The following is a 19,796-nucleotide window of genomic DNA, read 5'->3' on the forward strand; positions in this document are numbered from 1 at the left end:
ATTGTATACCTGGGACCACTTAAAGATTTCTTCCTGACCCTGGCAGGTGGTTTGAAAATATTTGTTCAAATTTTCTGTAACACTGTCACAAGTACCTTAAACAAGGAAGAATCCGTCACTAATGTAACCAAAGCTCACTTACGATTCAAATAAAGTATAGCTTTGGGAAGGCTGTTTACTCAAGCCAGTGTCGCTCCCGGGATCCCAAGTACAGGTCAAAGTCTTGAGGTCCTGGGTTTCACAAGAAAAGTCCTTGGGCTCTTCAAGCACTTCTGTCCGTACAAGGAAAAAACAGATGAAAGACCTAGCTGAAGCTCTTTATCGAAAGACAAGTGAAATGGAAAGTTCTCTTTGGGGTCTGAGGCCACAGAGTTGCTCTGAACAATGAAAAGATTACTTCAATGGGGGCCAACGCATCAGCAGCTCCAGAAAGGCACACTGCGGGTACCTCATCTTGGTCCCTACTCTCTCCTTCCCTGGTGCTTTGCTGGGGTATCACCGAGGACGGCAGACGTGTACTGCATGTGGTCTGCACTCTGTCTACCTGATGAAAGTTGTAGCCCCAGTGCCTGCTAGCAGCATTCAACAGTACTGCTACATGCAGACAGAGTGAACAGAACAATGAATGAATGGGGTCAGCGTTGCTTGGTGTTTCATTGTAGATGCCCTGGCTTACTGGGAACCTGGGCTGTGCTTGGGATGCTGGGAAGCCAGATCTGGGGACCCCGCTAAACTCAGCAGCTGGAGGCTGAGAGGTCCAAGAAATGTACGGGCAGCACCGCCAAGTCCCCGAGGCACCGCAGTTCTCGGAGGCCACGCCAAGAGGCACAGGTGACCAAGCGTCTGGGAGATCAGAAACAGCCTTTGGCAGGGGAAGCAGGGAGGGAGGAGTGGCAGATACCGCCCCACTGTGCAGGGGAAGGGAGGCCACTGGGTGAGCACACTGGGACCTACAGGGAAAGTGAAACGCTGCCTTCTCTCCCCTCGCCATCACCCACGGAGGTACCTGACACCTCTGCACCCAGTTAAGAACAGCAGCGGCCTCATCTGCAGAAGTCCTACTGCGTGCAGCCACCATACCGGGGCGGGGCCCTGGCCGTATGCAGTAACCCTCACAACAGCCATTACTGGGCCCATTCACAAAGGAGAACACTGAGCTGAAGAGGCTGGGAAACTCAGCCAAGAAGGCACTCCCAGCCGTGGCAAGAAGAGCCAAACCTGGGTCTTCCGGCCACCACCTCGGCTGTCTCTCTAGGGCCATCCAGCCTGCAGCCCCTCTCCTCCCTCTCCCAGCCTGCAGCCATTCCAGCATGGCTAACGCAAAGCAGGACATCGTCCCAGTGGTCCAGGTCATGACCTGAACTTTCTCCCAAACGCTCTTGCTTCCTAGGAATAAAACTGTCAGTAAACTCAAGAAAACAACAGGAAATCCGACAAGGATTGCTTCAGACTGTCTTTGCCAGAGTCTCTCCTAGAAGACTTGGGAAACAAAAGAAAATTGAGGCCACGAGTGGAAACGTTTCCTTGTCTTCTGGGAAAGGAAATTTGATCTATTCCACAGGAAATGGGAGGGGGGCACAGAGATGTGGACACTCACTTGAGACAAAGAGAACGATGCCTCCCAAAACACCTCCCTGGTCCACCTTACAGAAGACATTTGTCCCTTTTTCCCTAATAAAAGACACGTTCTTCAACTCGAATGCAGACACGCTTCGATCAAGCTGTTCTCCATATATCTGTACACCTTCCAAATAACAGGATATGTTATCCTGATGGAGCCTAGAAACGTAACAAATGGTGACGTTGGAGCCTTCTTCCACCAGCTTATCTTTAGGGAAGACAAACAATGGATCATGTCCAAGCAAATTCTGTGCTGCAAGATAAAAGAAGACAGCTCAGTTAGACTTGGACACAAAAGGCAAACCAGCCCCCTCCTGCCTCACTCTCAACAGATAACTGTAGCTTTTTCTGCCTCCCGGAGAAAACAGGAAGCTAAAATTTCTACAGCAGATCTATAAACTTTGGTGTGTGCAAAACCATCCTCTGTACCGTCACTCCTACTGCCGCGATCATACCACCGCTCTCGTTCTTACTGTGGAGATGGCACCGTGACTGCCGCTCTGCGGATGATCCTGTCATTCCTGCTTATAGGTTATCAGGACGGCAGTAGCTGCTTTGCACTAATCCCAGCCACGTGGGAGGCCGTGTGTTAAGTGCTTATGTATCTTCTCTCTTGTCATCCTTACCACCTTATAGCAATGGGGTGGGCAGGACTGAGCCCAAGTTCCCTCACCCAGCAAGTGGCAAAGCCACATTCACACCCACCAGGTCTGCCCAGCTCCCAAGCCACGTGTCCCTCATAATCTCTAAATTGTCCTGTAGATCACTCCTCTTCCACCTTCTCAGATGCCATTCACCCAAAGAGCTCCTTTCATTTCCATCTTCCGTCTGTGTGGCCCATCAGCACATAAGAATCCTCAGGTCTCTGCCATTTTAGGCAAACTCACCGCCCTCCATGCCTCCCTCCAGCTTCCTCTCCACCCGCTCCTCCACAGTCAGCCTCCCCCAGGACCTGCCTGTGCCCATCACTCAGCTGTCAATCACCCCCTGCTCACCTAGGCCCCTGCAGTCTGGCTGCTGGCCCACCAGGGCTCTAAAATTGCCATCACTAAGGTCACCCAAGTGCAGTGGCCTGGGTGTGGGATTTTGTTTTAAGGTCCCCAGGTGATTCTATGTGCAGCCATGGTTGAGAATCAGTGTTTTGGGGATTAGGAATAATCAGCCTTGAAATAAATCAAAGAAGAACATGAAAAGATGGAAAGATATATCCTGTCTTGGATTGGAAGAATCAATATTGTCAAAGTGACTATACTACCCAAGGTAATCTACAATCCCTATCAAATTACAAATGACATTTTTCATAGAACTAGAATAAAAAATTTGTATGGAAACACGAAAGACCCCAAATAGCCAAAGCCGTCTTGAGAAAGAAAAATGGAGCTGGAGGAATCAGGCTCCCTGACTTCAGACTGTACTACAAAGCTACAGTCATCAAAACAGTATGGTACTGGCACAAAAAACAGAAATATAGATCAATGGAAAGGGATAGAAAGCCCAGAGATAAACCCACACCTATGGTCACTTATTCTGTGACAAAGGAGGCAAGAATATACAACAGAGAAAAGACAGTCTCTTCAATAAATGGTGCTGGGAAAACTGGAGAGCTACAGGTAAGAAAATGAAATTAGAACATTCTCTAACACCATACACAAAAATAAGCTCAAAATGTATTAAAGACCTAAATGTGAGACCAGATACTATAAAACTCCTAGAGGGAAACATAGGCAAGACACGCTTTGACATAAATCACAGCACTATCTTTTTTGGTTTCACTCCTAGAGTAATGAAAATAAAAACAAAAATAAACAAGTGGTACCTAATTAAAGTTAAAAGCTTTTGCGCAGCAAAGGAAACCATAAACAAAATGAAAAAACAGCCCTCATAATGGGAGAAAATATTTGCAAATGAAGCAACCAACAAGGGATTAATTTCTAAAATATACAAACAGTTCATGCAGCTCAATATCAAAAAAACAAACAACCCAATCAAAAAATGGACAGAAGACCTAAATAGACATTTCTCCAAAGAAGACATACAGATGGCCCAAAAAGCACATGAAAAAATGCTCAAAATCACTAATCATTTTAGAAATGCAAATCAAAATGACAATGAGGTATCACCTCACACTGGTCAGAATGGCCATCATCAAAAAGTCTACAAACAATAAATGCTGGAGAGGGTGTGGAGAAATAGGAACGTTCCTACATTGTTGGTGGGAATGTAAATTGGTGTAGCCACTATGGAGAACAGTATGGAAGTTCCTTAAAAAACTAAAAATAGAGCTACCATATAATCCTACAATCCCCCTCCTGGGCATATATCCAGAGAAAACCATAATTTGAGATACATGCACTCCAATGTTCATTGCAGCACTATTTACAATAGCCAGGACGTGGAAGTAACCTAAAAGTCCATTGACAGATAAATGGATAAAGAAGATGTGATACATATATGCAATGGAATAGTACTCAGCCATAAAAAAAGAATGAAATAATGCCATTTGTAGCAACATGGATGGACCTAGAGATTATCATACTGAGTGAAGTAAGCCAGACAGGGAAAGACAAATAACATATGATAGCACATATATGTGGAATCTAAAAGAAAAAAAGAGACACAAATGAACTTATTTCCCAAACAGAAAGAGACCCACAGATACAGAAAAAAAAAAAAATTATGATTACCAAAGGGGAAAGGAGGGTGGGGAGAAGGGATAAATTAGGAGTTTGGAATTAACATATAAACACTACTATGTATAAAATAGATAACCAACAAGGACCTACTGTATAGCACAGAGAACTATACTCAATATTATGTAATAACCTATAAGGGAAAAAAATCTGAAAAAAAAATGTATAACTGAATCACTATGCTGTACACCCAAAACTTACAGGATATTGTAAATCAACTATACTTCAATAAAAAAAAATTTTTTTAAGGAATAATCAGCTTTTCTATCAATTCTTGAGTTAGTTTGGAGGTTATAGTTTTGATAAACCTAGTCCACTGTACGAAAGTTGTTGATAATGTTGTTCTTTCTTTCTCTATTGCTACCTTTTTAATCTCTATTTTTTCTGTTAAGTGTGTCTCTCAGCAATAGGATGTGATGGTTAAGAGAATGGCCTCTGGAGCCAGATTGTCCAGGTTAGAATTCTGGCTCTACCACTTCGTGGCCTGATGACCCCGCATGGGATTTTTTTTTTTTTTTTTTTTTTTTTTTTGCGGTACGCTGGCCTCTCACTGCCGTGGCCCCTCCCGCCGCGGAGCACAGGCTCCGGACGCGCAGGCCCAGCGGCCACGGCCCACGGGCCCAGCCGCTCCGCGGCACGCGGGATCCTCCCGGACCGGGGCACGAACCCGCGTCCCCTGCACCGGCAGGCGGACTCTCAACCACTGCACCACCAGGGAAGCCCTGCATGGGATTTTTTTAAAGCTATCTGTGCCTCAGTCTCCTCATCTGTGAAGTAGGAATAAGAATTATATGTATTTCATAGGGCTGATGTGAAGATGAAATTAATACATATAGTGCTGAAAGCAGTGACTAGAATGCAGATTTGATTCTATTATTAGTATTAAATTAATCATTGGGCCTCTCCTGAGTTAACATGCTATCAGTTTGAATGAATACATTTGCATAAACACTTAGCTAAGGAATGGTTCTCTTGACAGGAATTTCAGATAATCTGTCAACGTATATAGTTGAGAGCACCAAATGCCAGTGCTTTACAACTAACCTATAGCTTAGCTGAAGCATAAGAAATTGTGCAAAATGCTAAATTTTAATAACAAAATAATCAAAATTAAGAGATATTTTAATAATTAAACATAATTATCCATGATCTCAAATGAAGAACTGCTTCCAGTTTTCCATATTTCCCTCGTCTCTACATTAGGGGCTGACAAGCTATGGCCCATGGGCCAATTCCAGACACCATCTGTTTTTGTAAATAAAGTTTTATTGGAACACAGCCACTCATTTATTTACACTCTGCCTATGACTGCTCCCATGCTACAATGGCAGAGTTGAACAGTCACGATGGAGAACGTAGGGTTGTAAAACCCGAAGTATTTCCTATCTTGCCCTTGACAGAAAAAGCTTCCCAAATTCTGCTCTAGATGAATACACACTTTGTGTTGTTCTAATAAAAACATATGTACAATTTATGTCCTGTTTTGTTCACTTAGCATTCTATAATATACACACTTCACACCTAAGGAAAATGAATACTAAATTGTCTGAATTTGCGTCATTACCTCAATGAATAAATTCAGAGGGAAAGTCCTTAGACCTCTGTCTCCTGGTGGCAAGTTTCACACCTATGCTTTTTAGACCCAATAGGAGCCAAAGAAAAATGATGCTGGTGTCTACCCAGAGTTTCTCAACAGGGACTTCCACTATTTGACTACTGGTCCCCAAGAAATATTAGATAGTAAACCCCTTCACTCTTTAATCACCTCACTTCTCACCATCTGCTTCCGCCCATGAACTCCAGTTGCTCCAGAACCCTGGCTTGGGAATCCTGGCGTCATCCACCATACTCCTCATTCTTATAAAGTGTGCCGCGCATTCCAGAGGGAGCTCGGATTCCCAGCTCCAATGCAGGACTTGGTCCCGCTTCACAGTGGTGCTGTAGTTCTCCTAGAAATAAAGAGAAAAACTTGGAAACATATAGCCGTGTGGTCCTGGGAAATGGCTTGGCTGGACTTAGCCCAAAGCACACACCTAAGAGTCCACTGTAACTCCAGGATATGGACAAATGCAGTCTGTTCTCAGCCAGCCAGCTTCCGAGCTCTGACGGCCCAGCAAAGAACCCGCCTTGGCCTCCTGCCTTTGGAAAACTTGGCTCCCAACCCCTCTGGGCCTCCAATTCCAGAGGGCTCAAGTGAGAGAGAAAACAGAAGCTACTGGAGTCTTGGGGGAAAAGATCAGAGAAAGAAGGTATGTACACAGTGCTGGTCACAAGAGCGTGCTAAGAAGATTCTTGCACACTAGAGAATTAATTGAGGCACCCTTTTAAAAATAAGCAAGATTGATGAGAATTTTCTAATATTCATCAGATCAAGTTGGCCCAATCTCAGTAGAGCTGGCAGTCCTTCATGGTTCCCAGGAATTCCACTGTCTCCCAGACGTCAACAGATGGCTCCCAATGATTGCTTTGGTTTTTGTCTCCTGTCTTTTCAGATACGGTGGCCACAGGGACCATCGCCCCTCCCTTGAGCTCCAACCTTCAGAATCTTTAGTCCCCAGAGATGTCAACCTCATGGGAACGCCCTACACTGTGCTCTTGGGAACCTTGTCCAAGTTGTACTGTAATTTGCTTTTCCCGCACAGCGTTTAGTCTTAATCTTTCTTAGACAGTGGTATTTTCATTCTTTAACGCAATATACTTCAACAGCTCCTTCTACACCTGACCCTGTCGTCCAAGGCCATTTACAGTGTGACTCCAACTGCCTCTCCCTTGCAGGACTCCTGTCTCCAGACACAGTGGTCCGCCCCACACTTCGGGAAGAGCTGTATGCTTTACTCCACAGTACATGCTCACGCGGCATTCCGGGTTTCGCGTCCCCAACTCTCCCTCTGAATTGGGAATTAGTCCCACCTTCAAGCCCCTGTTATACCCCATCTTCTTCATGAAGTCTTTCTTGCTCTTTCCTCTGCTCTCCTCCCATCCCCACCTCTTCCCGAGCTCCCCTGCATACTGGGGGTAGTTGGTGGCATTTCATCTGTGGTTATGCCTCTGACTCAAGTAGGGCACCCAGAAAGCGGGGACTGGGCTTCATTCTTCTTCGTGGACCACAGCTCCAGGCACCCATGCTTTCAGTGGGCCCCTCCAGGACGCCTGCTTTCTGCACCCACAGCTGGGAGACAGGGACAACAAAAGTCTTGCCCTTCCTGGGGAAAACTGAGTCTGCATCCATTTTTCTAAGGGCCAATGGCAAGTCCTACAGTGAAGACAAGGGGGGCGGCACACACGTCACATGCAACCAGACTCGGAGGCCTTCCTCCACCTGTGCCTTCCCCTCCCCAGGCCACCAACCTTAAACAGCGGCCTTGGCCGAACCAAACACAGCCCCGGAAGGAGAAGCACTTCGTCCACCTGAAAGGCATCTAGTCGTGCACGTCCTTTCTCACGCTAAGCAGAACTCCCATTTGTAAAACATTTATATTATTTCGGTTTATTGTATTCCTTTATCCCTAGATTACAAAACACACATTTTTTTTTTTTTTTTTTTTTTGCGGTACGCGGGCCTCTCACTGTTGTGGCCTCTCCCGTTGCGGAGGACGCGCAGGCTCCGCGGCCATGGCTCACGGGCCCAGCCGCTCCGCGGCACGTGGGATCTTCCCGGACCGGGGCACGAACCCGCGTCCCCTGCATCGGCAGGCGGACTCGCAACCACTGCGCCACCAGGGAAGCCCCGAGACATACATTTTTAACTACAAGTTCTGTGGTCCTGATCCATGCAACTTTTCCTATCTAATGCGAGCGATCACAGGTACCTTTTCTTAATTATTATTTAAGAACCAACACCAAAATAAATGAATAAAAGGAACCCTGTCGTCCTGGCGGCCTCGCTGCCAACAAGCCGCCGGCTGGATTTTGCCTCCCCCGTCTCTTGGGAACTCGGCCACTTCTCTTGTCACCACGGTCACCACCCACTCCAGGCCCCTCTCCTCTGGACCGACCCCACTGCTCGCTTCCATTCCAACTGGTCACACTTCACCTCCTCCAGTTCTCCCAACTTCTCTCCACTGTGTGGCCGGAGTGAGCTTTCTTTAAGACTTCCAATCAGAGCTCATCACTCCGCTTCTCACCGCTCCCTGGATATAAAACAGCATCTGGGCACGACCCTCGGTGTGTGTGTGGTCTAGCCCTGTCCTGCCCACCCCACATGCCCCGCGCTTTCAGGCCTGAAAGCTCCCAGCCCCTTCCACTCAGGACCTCTGCTCACCCCAGCTGGATCTTCCTGGGACATTCCTCCTCACCCTCCATGCTAAATTAGCTTCTAATCTTCTTTCCTATTTTGGCTCCAACTGCCCTTCCTCCAAGGCGCTGGAGAAGGTCAGGCCTAATCTCACCCCACAGCCCCGTGTCAGCGACCTGCACTCCTCACGCCTAGGATACTCTGCATTGTGGGATCATCTCCTTATTTTTGCTCAGCACTCACAGCCCCATGCCTGGAATAATGCCTGGACCTGAGCCCACAGTCTAAACCTCCGTGCTGAGGGATTTCCTCCGTTCATTACTATGCAGTGAGCTCTGTTTTTCCCAGACACCCTCTGTGTGGATTCCGTCTAACCACAAGTTGTGCTTTGTGGTCTTTATAGACCCGTTGTGGAGGAGATAAAACTTTTCGTTGAATGCATCAATTCAGCAACTTTTAAAAATGTGATGACTGTGTCTGGGCTGTTTTCATTCATCCAAGTGGCAAGTTTAATTGGGCCCTGGCAGACATTAGTATGTTACAAAAAACTGGCATTTCCACAGCAGTCCAACTGAGATCACTGATTCATTCCTGAGAAGTGAGCTCATCCCTCACTGACTCACGCTCCAAGCCTCCTTCCAAGCTTGAGCTGCTACTCTACTCTGCCTTCTCCTGCCATTGATGGAACCATAAAGCAAGTGGCTGGAGAGGCTGCGGGCAGAACCCCAGCCAGGGTGAGAGCACGTAGTGCAGCCTGAGTGGCCAGTGCCAGCCAGGAGGCAGCTCAGAGTCCCTGGTCCAGCTGTGACAGCCTCGGTCAACGTGCTTTTCCTGTGGCTTGTTTGGGAACAAAACAGTCCGAGGCATGAGTGAGGGTGCATTACAGGGACCTGCCCTATGAAAGGGAGATCACGGTCCAGATGGAAGCGACCTCTCTCAGCTGCTTTGTCTGACCCTTAACTGGAGGGGGACCTTATGTCTGTCCTTGATTTCAGGCCCGAGAGGTTCAGACAAGGGCTTCTCTTGGCATCGTCTGTTCTGGGACACGTGGAGACTGATGACCTGGGAAGACTGCATGTGGCTGTCACCCCTGTGGGGGGCCCCGGGCTCCAGCCAGAAACAGAGCTGCCTTGAGAGGGGCAGTTCCCTCCTCTGGGTGTGGCAGGTCCTCCACCACCCAACCCCAGCAGGAAAAGGGAGAGCTCTGTGTGGACACGGTCAGGGTGAGGCCGTCTCAGTTTTTCTTAAATTGTCCTCTTAGCGTTGTTCTGTGTGTCCTGGACTTTCTCAGCTGTGCTGTAAACAATTCAAGGTCAAAGGTGTTTTTTCTTTTCCTGTTCCTGACATCTGGCATAGTCAGGTATGATCATCTTTTGTCAAATGAATAAAAGACAGGAAAAAGAAGAAGAAAAAAAAAAGCAGCACCACAAACCTCTCTGTGCCTTAGTTTTCTCCTCTGTTGGGATCAGGCTGGCCTGGGTGTTATGGGGACCGTATAACCGAAAAGGCAAAACTCTACCCTCAAACATCTCCAGCCTTGGTAGGTTACACAAGGAGGTCTCGCCAGCGGCTTTACCTTGAAAAGAGAACTACCTGAATCAAAGGTGTAAACAGATACGAACAACTGTCTGTTCACATGTTGCTACTGTTATTTTCTCTACTATGAAAGCAGAAAGAACTGTCTTTTAGAAAAATAAAGAATGGGATCAACTTGGTCTACAGTTAATGTTACTTTCGCTAATGGTGTTAAGTGCTAGTTTTCCACGAATTCCTCCAGCTCTTCTCTCAAATTTCTTTTCCTTAGATAATTCTTAGCCTCAATATGACCTCTGCTCGATGTTGTACTGGGTCCAAATCAACAACCAGTGTATCCATTAACAATACAAAAAACAGGAAAATACAAAAATTATTAGCATGAGGGGGATGGTGGGAAGATGGGCTGGTGGTGGGGAGGCAACAGCTGTACATAAGCATCGCTGTTGTTTAAAGTCAGAACACCAGGGAACACAATGCAAGTGCTTCTTGGATCTGTGTCTCCTGGCCTGCAGAACTAACAAACCCCAAATAAACTAAGTTTGGACTCAATTAAAAAAAAAAAAACCCAACACCGAACAACTCTCATGGTGGGAAGCTGCCCTTTGAGGGGCGGAATTCTAGACCTGGTATCAATCCTAAATCAACAGTCAGAATGATATTTAAATTAGGCCACTCACTCAGATCTCAAATGCAGTGATGGATAAGGAAAGTAACTGGAGCCTTTAAAGCTAGTAGCCTTTATGCTTCGCTAAAGGAACTAACCACCTGGCTCCCTGTACTCACGCCTCCAGCACCTGAGAGGAGAGTGGCCGTCCACTAGCAAATGGAGGTCCCCAGTAATGACACAGCACTGTGTTGCCCTTCCCTCCAACGCAAATTCTCTGTTCCCTTCAGTGGGAAAATATTTCACTGTCCTTCAACATCCCATGCTAATAAATGATCATGATGTGGGCATAGATTATTAAGGTTCCCTGCACCATAAATGGTAATTGAAAGAAAATACCAAAGTTTGTAAAGCAATTATACTCCAATATAGATGTTAGGAAAAATAAATAAATCAACTACCAAAGTGCCCCAATGCAATAGATGGGGAAGCATCAGGCAAAACAGACACCACCATGATTTAAACCAGACAAGTGAAAAATCGATCCCAAATAATTCAAAAGCAAAAAGTGTGTGAAATTCAGGACTTTCTTAATTTAATTTGTGGTAGAAAAAGCCACATATGAGGCAACAAAGGACACTGTAAGTTACTCTCCAACATGGCCCATGGAGAACCTCTTCGCTGATTAGGGCAGAAAATGCTAGAATGGTTTATTCCTTGCATCCCAGCATAGCATTAGTAAAGAAACTGCCGGCGAGCCACAGTGGCATGAAAAATGTTGCCAAACTCTTACATCTGATTTAGGAAGATCTCTGGTGGACAGGGAAGGAAGAAGGAAGAGGAATAAGGTGATTGACCTTCATGGATTTTTGGAATCCAGTATTCACAAGGACAGACCCCAACAGCTTCCACAGGGAACAGAGCAGAAGTGAGAGAATGATCTGATTCGTAGCACAGCCCATCCAACCTACAAACCAAAATTGTCATGTTACTTTGTCCAGGACCCTCTTTTTTTTTTTTTTTTTTTTTTTTTTTTGCTGTACGCGGGCCTCTCACTGTTGTGGCCTCTTCCGTTGCGGAGCACAGGCTCCAGACGCACAGGCTCAGCGGCCATGGCTCACGGGCTCAGCCGCTCCGCGGTATGTGGGATCTTCCCGGACCGGGGCACGAACCTGTGTCCCCTAGCATCGGCAGGCGGACTCTCAACCACTGTGCCACCAGGGAAGCCCTGTCCGGGACCCTCTTAACTAAAAACACAGAAATGTGATTATTTAGGACAAGTATTCTGAGTTGCCCAATATTTCCATATTGGGATTTGGGGGGATGTTATAAAAGATAAAACACAGTGTCAGAAAAGGATTTTTTAAATATTGAGCCAAAAAGAAAAATACTTACCACCCAGATGACATTGGATGTTTTAAATCTACTGATCTGTATCTGAAAAACCATTTTCAATTCCTGATGATAAGCGAGGCTGTGGACAGTCCATTGTAAATGCAAACACTGACACGTAGAATTGACAGAAACTTTCAGCGATTCAGGAGTTAATGGTAAAGGTTCAGATAAGACTGAAAGGCCAAAACAAGATATGAAATAACATTTAATAGGAGTATGATTGAATAGTCACAGATAATTAAACGGTTCAATATCATCATTGTTTAGCTGTAGAAATTATTGCACATATACATTCTAGAATTAGACACTTTGAAAACCTGGAGGGAATTCAGAAATCACTCAGCAGATAAAGAAATTAAGACCTAGATGAATGAAATGACTTGCTCAATGATACACAGCAAATTAATAAACTGATAAACAGTTTCACAAGACAAAAGGATACTCTATTGAACAATCTAAATGGTTCAGAAATTTGTAATAAGGCTGAATAAAGAAAGAGGACATTTTGCTATAAATTTCATTTCAAGAGGACTTTTTGCTATAAATAAAGAAAGAGGACTTTTTGCTATAAATCTGCTATAAGAGGACATCTAAAATGAGAGTTTTCTTTTTGGAAGTCAATATTTCATAGTTTATTAAGTAGCTAAAAAGTGACAGCAAGTTCCATCTCTAGATATTATTGCTTAAATCTCAACGCACTGAACTTAAAACACCTCTGGCAAGAATGCACTGGACTCTTCGGATGAGACTAGGCACTTAGTGTGAAATAAAATAATTGTGACAAGGTTTCTAGCTCAAGGAAGGAACCTAGCTGGAGAGACACAACAGACTCGTAAGAAGTAATGCGTCATTGCAAGTTTAGAATATTTAGTGGTGTGATAGAGTCTGTCAAAGAGTAGAAACAGATTTGCGGAGGTCAGTGAGCTAGGAAACAGCCCGGAGAGAGGATGGGGCCTGATGGAGTGAGTGAGATCACTGCTAATTCCTGGAGAAGAACAAAGCACTTTTTACATAAGCAGAGAAAATGCTGTGCAGATTCAAAAGGAATTGTGTATTGCCGAATCAACTGGTTTCACGACCTTCTGAGGGAGTCTAAAGTGAACTGGGAATGGTGCAAAGGTACTGAAAAGATTAAGACTGTAGAGAAAAAAGCAACTGATAATTGACGGTCCATGGTAGAGCACATTCCATCTTTTCAGCATCCATTTTTCTAGTTCTTTGGGGGTTTCCCCTAGTGATCTGAGACCCTCTGGCATCTAGTTCAAAAGGCAAGAGAGTGTGTTCTTTTGAGAATAAAAATGGAAAGAATCTCTAATACTGGAAAAAAATGTTCCAAAACTGCCATTCTACATGTGCTATTTTTCTCACAGAGAGGTAAAAATAACAGCGACAACAAGACTGAACACGTACTCTTTACCAGGCACAGTGCTAGGTACATACGTTGTACCTTTACATACGTTGTCTCGTGTAATGCCCACTGTAAAACTCAGACAGTAATTTTTTATAGATGGGGAAACTAAAGTTCAGTAAGCTTAAATGATTTACACAAAGCTATATGGGATTTAAGTATAGATCTCTCTAATAGCAAAACCTTGCTCCCCTTTATCGCACTGCCCGCCAACTGTTAAGGCAGGAGCATCCTGCCCAATCAAAGGTCACGTGGAACGGAATGTCTGAGAAGTATGCTGCATGGCTCCCACCATGTCCTGCCAAACTCAGGATACAGATAAAAGGACGGGGCTCTGGACCCAGCCAGATAAGCTGAGAAGCATTCCTGGTAGATACAAGCATGAAGTTTTTCATGTGAATGGTCCACATGGTAGACAGGTTCACAATCCAAGTAAAGCATTAGCCTCAGAATTTATTTTAAAAAATCTCAGAAAATTCATTCTATGGAAGTTAGGTTAACAAGAGTGTCCATAAAATCCAAGTTATCAGCCATCAATGACTATCTTCCCAAAAATATACCCATCCTTTGTAGTATTTTGTAAATGCGGTGCTGGGGATGGCTAGAGTACCAATTAAAATCTCAGTATGGACTCCCATGACCTTGGATTTGGCAGTGGGTCCTTAGATATGACATGAAAGCATGAGCCAAAAAAGAAAAAAATAGATAAATTGAACTCCATCAAAATTAAAAACTTTTGTGCATCAAAGGACCTTGTCAAGAAAGAGAAAAAAAAACTAAGAATGGGAGAAAATATTTGCAAATCACTTATCTAGCATCCAGAATATATAAAGAACTCTTACAAATCAACAACTAAAAGACAAACAACTCAGTTTAAAAAACGGGCAAATGACTTGAATGGGCATTTCTCCAAAGAAGATGTACAAATGATGAAAAAGCACATGAAAAGATGCTCAACATCATTAGTCATTAAGGAAACGCAAATCAAAACCATAATGAGATACTATCTTACACTCACAGGATGGCTATAATTTTAAAAATGGAAATAAGCATTGTGAGGATGTTGAGAAATTAGAACCTTTGTACATTGCTGGTGGGGACGTAAAATGGCTTTAGCACCATAGAAAACATTTTGGAAGTTCCTCAAAGAGTTAAAATCACCATATGACCCAACAATTCCATTCCTAGGTATATATCCCAAAGAACTGAAAGTAGAGACTCAAATACTCATACACAAATGTTTGTAGCAGCACTATTCACAATAGCCAAACGGTGGCAACAACCCAAATGTCCATCAGCAGATGACTGGATGGACAAAGTATGGTATATCCATTCGATGGAATAAGGAATGATGCTACAAATTAGGCAAACCTTGAAAACATTACACTAAGTGAAAGAAGCCAGATATAAAAGGTCTCATATACATAGTATGATTCAATTCATATGAAATATTCAGAATAGATAAATCCATAGAGAGATAAAGCAGACTGGTGGTTGCCAGGGGCTGAGGGAGGGAGGAATAGGGGATAATTGCTTAATGATTACAGGCTTGCCTTTGGGGATAATAAAAACGTTTTGGAACTATATAGAGGTGGTAATTGCAAAACATATTCAATGTACTAAATGTCACTGATTTGTCCACTTTAACCATAAACTGATTAATTTTGTTACATGAATTTCACCTCAATAAAAATTATTTTTAAAATATACATGATCATGATAAAAATGTTCAAATAATACAGAAATTGAATCCCCAGCATCCTACCAACTCCACTCTCACTCCATTGCCAAGTTCAAATCATGTATGTTTTGCTTGACTTTTTTCCATACACTTAAAAAAATCATATTGAACTATGCACTCCATTTTATATTTTTTAAAGTACTTATATTATTTTTAAAAAGCTATAAAGAGAAGTAAAACTAAAATGTTAACAGTCATTTCTGGATGGTGAGGTTGAGTGATTTTAACTTTCTTTTTTATGCTTTTCTGTACTTTGCACATGTTCTTTAGAAAACACGTATTACTTTCAGAACCATATAATATGCTAGATTTTTTTTTTTTTTTGCGGTACACGGGCCTCTCACTGTTGTGGCCTCTCCCGTTGCTGAGCGCAGGCTCAGCGGCCATGGCTCACGGGCCCAGCCGCTCCGCGGCATGTGGGATCTTCCCGGACCGGGGCATGAACCCGTGTCCCCTGCATCGGCAGGCAGACTCTCAACCACTGCGCCACCAGAGAAGCCCTAGATTTTTTTTTAACATCTTTATTGGAGTATAATTGCTTTACAATGGTGAGTTAGTTTCTGCTGTATAACAAAGTGAATCAGCTACATGTATACATATATCTCCATAGCCCCTCCCTCTTGCGTCTCCCTCCCACCCTCCCTATCCCACCCCTCTAGGTGGTCACAAAGCACCGAGCTGATCTCCCTGTGCTATGCGCTGCTTCCCACTAGCTATCTATTTTACATTTGGTAGTGTATATATGTCCATGCTACTCTCTCACTTCGTCCCAGCTTACCCTTCCCCCTCCCTGTGTCCTCAAGTCCATTCTCTACCTTTGCGTCTTTATTCCTGTCCTGCCCCTAGGTTCTTCAGAACCTTTTTTATAGATTCCATATATATGTTAGCATATGGTATTTGTTTTTCTCTTTCTGACTTACTTCACTCTGTATGACACACTCTAGGTCTATCCACCTCACTACAAATAACTCAGTTTCGTTTCTTTTTATGGCTGAGTAATATTCTGTTGTATATATGTGCCACATCTTCTTTATCCATTCATCTGTTGATGGACACTTAGATTGCTTCCATGTCCTGGCTATTGCAAATAGTGCTGCAATGAACATTGTGGTCCATGACTCTTTTTGAATTATGGTTTTCTCTGGGTATATGCCCAGTAGTGGGATTGCTGGGTCATATGGTAATTCTATTTTTAGTTTTTTAAGGAACCTCCATACTGTTCTCCATAGTGGCAGTATCAATTTACATTCCCACCAACAGTGCAAGAGTGTTCCCTTTTCTCCACACCCTCTCCAGCATTTATTGTTTGTAGACTTTTTGATGATGGCCATTCTGACCTGTGTAAAGTGATACCTCATTGTAGTTTTGATTTGCATTTCTCTGATAATTAGTGATGTTGAGCATCCTTTTGTGCGTTTGTTGGCAATCTGTAGTCTTCTTTGGAGAAATGTTTATTTAGATCTTCTGCCCATTTTTGGATTGGGTTGTTTGTTTTTTTTTTATATTGAGCTTAATATGCTAGATTTTAAAAGAAATATTAAGATATCTGGTTCACTTCACTACAATGACACTGCAGAATGCATAATTTAGTCTTCTAAATTTACACCAAAAGGCTGAGCCCCAGTTATCTTTCCAGTTTTATTCCCCACTGGAAGTTAATAAATTGGCATTCTGATTCTTAACGAGTTTGGGCAGAGTGAATCATGTATCAGGCCCTATTCACTCAAAGGTAAATGAAGTAAGTTGGAATTCCTGAATGCTCAAAGCCCAAACATGGTGGTCATATTCTATTGTTATTTGGCTAGAGGTTTTATCTCCTTTGTGAATAAAATGTCTCAATTCGCTAGTTAGAGGCAACAGCTGTTATTCATTCTCTCCCTAAACCTGTGTCTTCCAAGCCTAATACAGTGAACTAGAGGGAGACGGGGAGAGATGAAAGGGCAGATCCCTTATGGAACGGGGGGAAGTTGTTTTAGTAGCCGTGTAGCCATCAGCACCAGGGAAGCAGGGTGCATGCAGAGTCACCCCACCTTTCCTAGCCCTCATTTCATCTTGCCTGTATGGTCGTTCGTTGCTGTCAGTCTCACTCTAGATTCAAATTTCCTGGAGGACAGAGGCAGAGGCTTATGCACCTTTGAACGAACTCTTGTCCCCAGAACTTGGCATGACGTCTTACCCGCAGCAGATGCGGATCTCAAATGACAGAGATCCAGCATCACCACGATATCAAGTGCCTGCCTGACCAGCAGCGCCTCACTAATAATTCGTCCTTCCTGGCACTCTCTTCTCCCCAGGGCTGCTTTTCCCACCCAGCGTGTGAGCCCTGATCTCAGCGTGCTGTCATAGCCTGTTTTGTGTTTGTCTCTCCACAGACTGTGAGCTGGAAACAGGTGGGACTGAGTCTTACTCAGCACACTGGAACCAAGACCGTAACGTACCTCTCACGGTATAGACACTCCATGGCTGGTTGCTGAATGAGTGAGTCACCTACAAGTATCAACTTTACTTCTGGAAGCTCTAGAAGGCTGCCATATGATGCTTTAGACAAAAGGGGAATTCTTTATATTGACACATGCTCTTGGTGAGTGTTGAGTGACTCAGGCACTCGAGAGACAGCAGTCAGAAATAACTGGGTGGAAAGCAATTTAGAACATCCTTGGGAAATAGCAGGAAGTGCCAAGGGAAAGTCAGAGAGATAAAGGAAATTGAGGATGAGGAAATTGAAACTAAGAAAAGGGGAGTGACTTTCCCAAGGCCACACAACCCAACCAGAACCCAGGGCTCTTGGCCCAACTCTTTAATTTATAACGCTGTACCGGCGTGTGGCCAAAAAAGGGCAGGCTTGGAATCAGACAGACCTAGCTCTAGTCACAGACTGTCCTCCTATTTTCCCCAACCTGTTTCTCTGTCTGGTCCCAACAACACTCTTTAAGGAAATAAACCATGGCCCATTCGTAAGATGGGATACCATGCAGCCATTAAATATGTTATTTCTAGAAAAACTTTTAACATCAAAGGTAAAAACTCTCGTCATATATTGTATTAATTATTTTGATAAGTATATACAAAAGTAAACTTATTAAAGTATATATACTTCACTTGTTTAATAATTTACCTGTATACACTTTAATAAGTATATATAGTATAACTTCCTAGTATATATATTTATATTACATATAATATATATACTTTATACTATATATACTGTAATAAGTATGTATACTTTACACTAGTTATACTTCAACAAGTATACTTTATATATAAACTTTATACTATATACACTTATTAAAGTATGTATAGTATAAATACTCCCAGTGTACATATAGTATAATTTTACCTCTATTAAAAAAACCCTACACATTTATATCTCTTTCTCTGTCTGTGCAAACATGCGCACAAGAGACTGGAAGAAAATACATCCAAATGCTAGTCATGATCTCTGGCTGATGGAGAGTGAGCCCAGGGCCGACAGGAAGTGAGCCTGGGCTCTGTCTCATTGGACAGGAGAAGCTAGGTTACCTGAAAGGGAGTCTCAGGCCTGAGCCTGGCTGAGTGATTGAGTGAGAAGCCCAGTGGTGTGAGTGGACATTTAGTAGGTACTGGGTCAGATGCAGCAGAAATCGAGACAAGAAATCCAAGCAGTTAGGGTGAGGACAAAGCAGGATCACTTCGCAAAGCGGGTATGCTTAGCTGAGAAAGCTGGAAGCAGAAACAAAGACTGGTGGAGAGAAAAACAGGTAAATGCAAGTCGGATCTAAATAAAGGAAGCTGAAAGGGTGAGCAACAGAGCTTGCCCTGAGAGCAGAGTCCCTTGTAAGTAGAAGGCTCACAGTAAACAGTTGTCAGATCAGATATGGAGACTTCACTAAGGAAGTGAGCTGGGCCAAAAGCTTAGGGTTAAACACCTGGGTTAAACACCTGGCTTCTCTGGAGAGCCTGGAGTTGGGGCCCTGGGTCTGTCTGGGAATCAGGAGCTCTAACTGAGCCTAGACATTCTTATGGTACAGACCACCCACTCAGCCCCAGTGTGTCATGCCTAGCAAGTAAGATCGATGGAGTGAGGGGTATCAATACTACAAAAGAGGAGTCCTCCTAATTTCCACCTTTCAGCTCCAGATTATGGAAGAAACCAACAATCAAACTGTGATTTTTAAGAACCCATAAAAGTAGCACCTTCTCATGTGCCCTGAACCTCATAAAAAACTAAACCCAGACCTCAAGAATATCAGACGGAGAATTGAGCTCTTATCAGAACAAAATTTTCCTTTTATTTCCAAATAGCTTATCACAGAGTTTCAAGGGAAATGGATAACTTCTATGGACATTTCTTGCAAACATCATTTTCATGAATCCATGGACAGGAATTGTGTGAGTAATTACTAAGAGCATATGCCTGTACCCTCTGTTACAAAGGGAGTATACAGCAAAGAATAAATGCAGAAAGAGGAAAAGGTAAAGCTTTATAAAATACAGGTAAAGGCAACACAAACTTTATAAACCCATAGAAACTCTCTCAAGTTTGAATCTGTCTTCAAACTGGCTCAAAGTGATAAAATACACATAAACAT

The 19,796-nt window shown here is 43.6% G+C and overlaps 1 protein-coding gene across 1 annotated transcript in view; it reads right to left on the bottom strand.

Annotated features, from left to right (window-relative positions):
* The window catches only part of OSMR (oncostatin M receptor), a 57,401-nt gene that overhangs the window by 21,458 nt on the left and 16,147 nt on the right, over positions 1-19,796 (bottom strand). The window contains exons 3-6 of the mRNA XM_082837408.1: positions 12,080-12,252; positions 6,088-6,259; positions 1,598-1,873; positions 143-272 (exon numbers count right to left, since the gene is read on the bottom strand). Coding sequence (XP_082693534.1) covers positions 143-272; positions 1,598-1,873; positions 6,088-6,259; positions 12,080-12,252 — 751 coding nt within the window. The remainder of the gene's footprint in view (positions 1-142; positions 273-1,597; positions 1,874-6,087; positions 6,260-12,079; positions 12,253-19,796) is intronic.

The sequence above is a fragment of the Leucopleurus acutus genome (genome assembly GCF_964270905.1).
Source record: "Leucopleurus acutus genome assembly, chromosome: 3".
Classification (NCBI taxonomy): domain Eukaryota; kingdom Metazoa; phylum Chordata; class Mammalia; order Artiodactyla; family Delphinidae; genus Leucopleurus; species Leucopleurus acutus.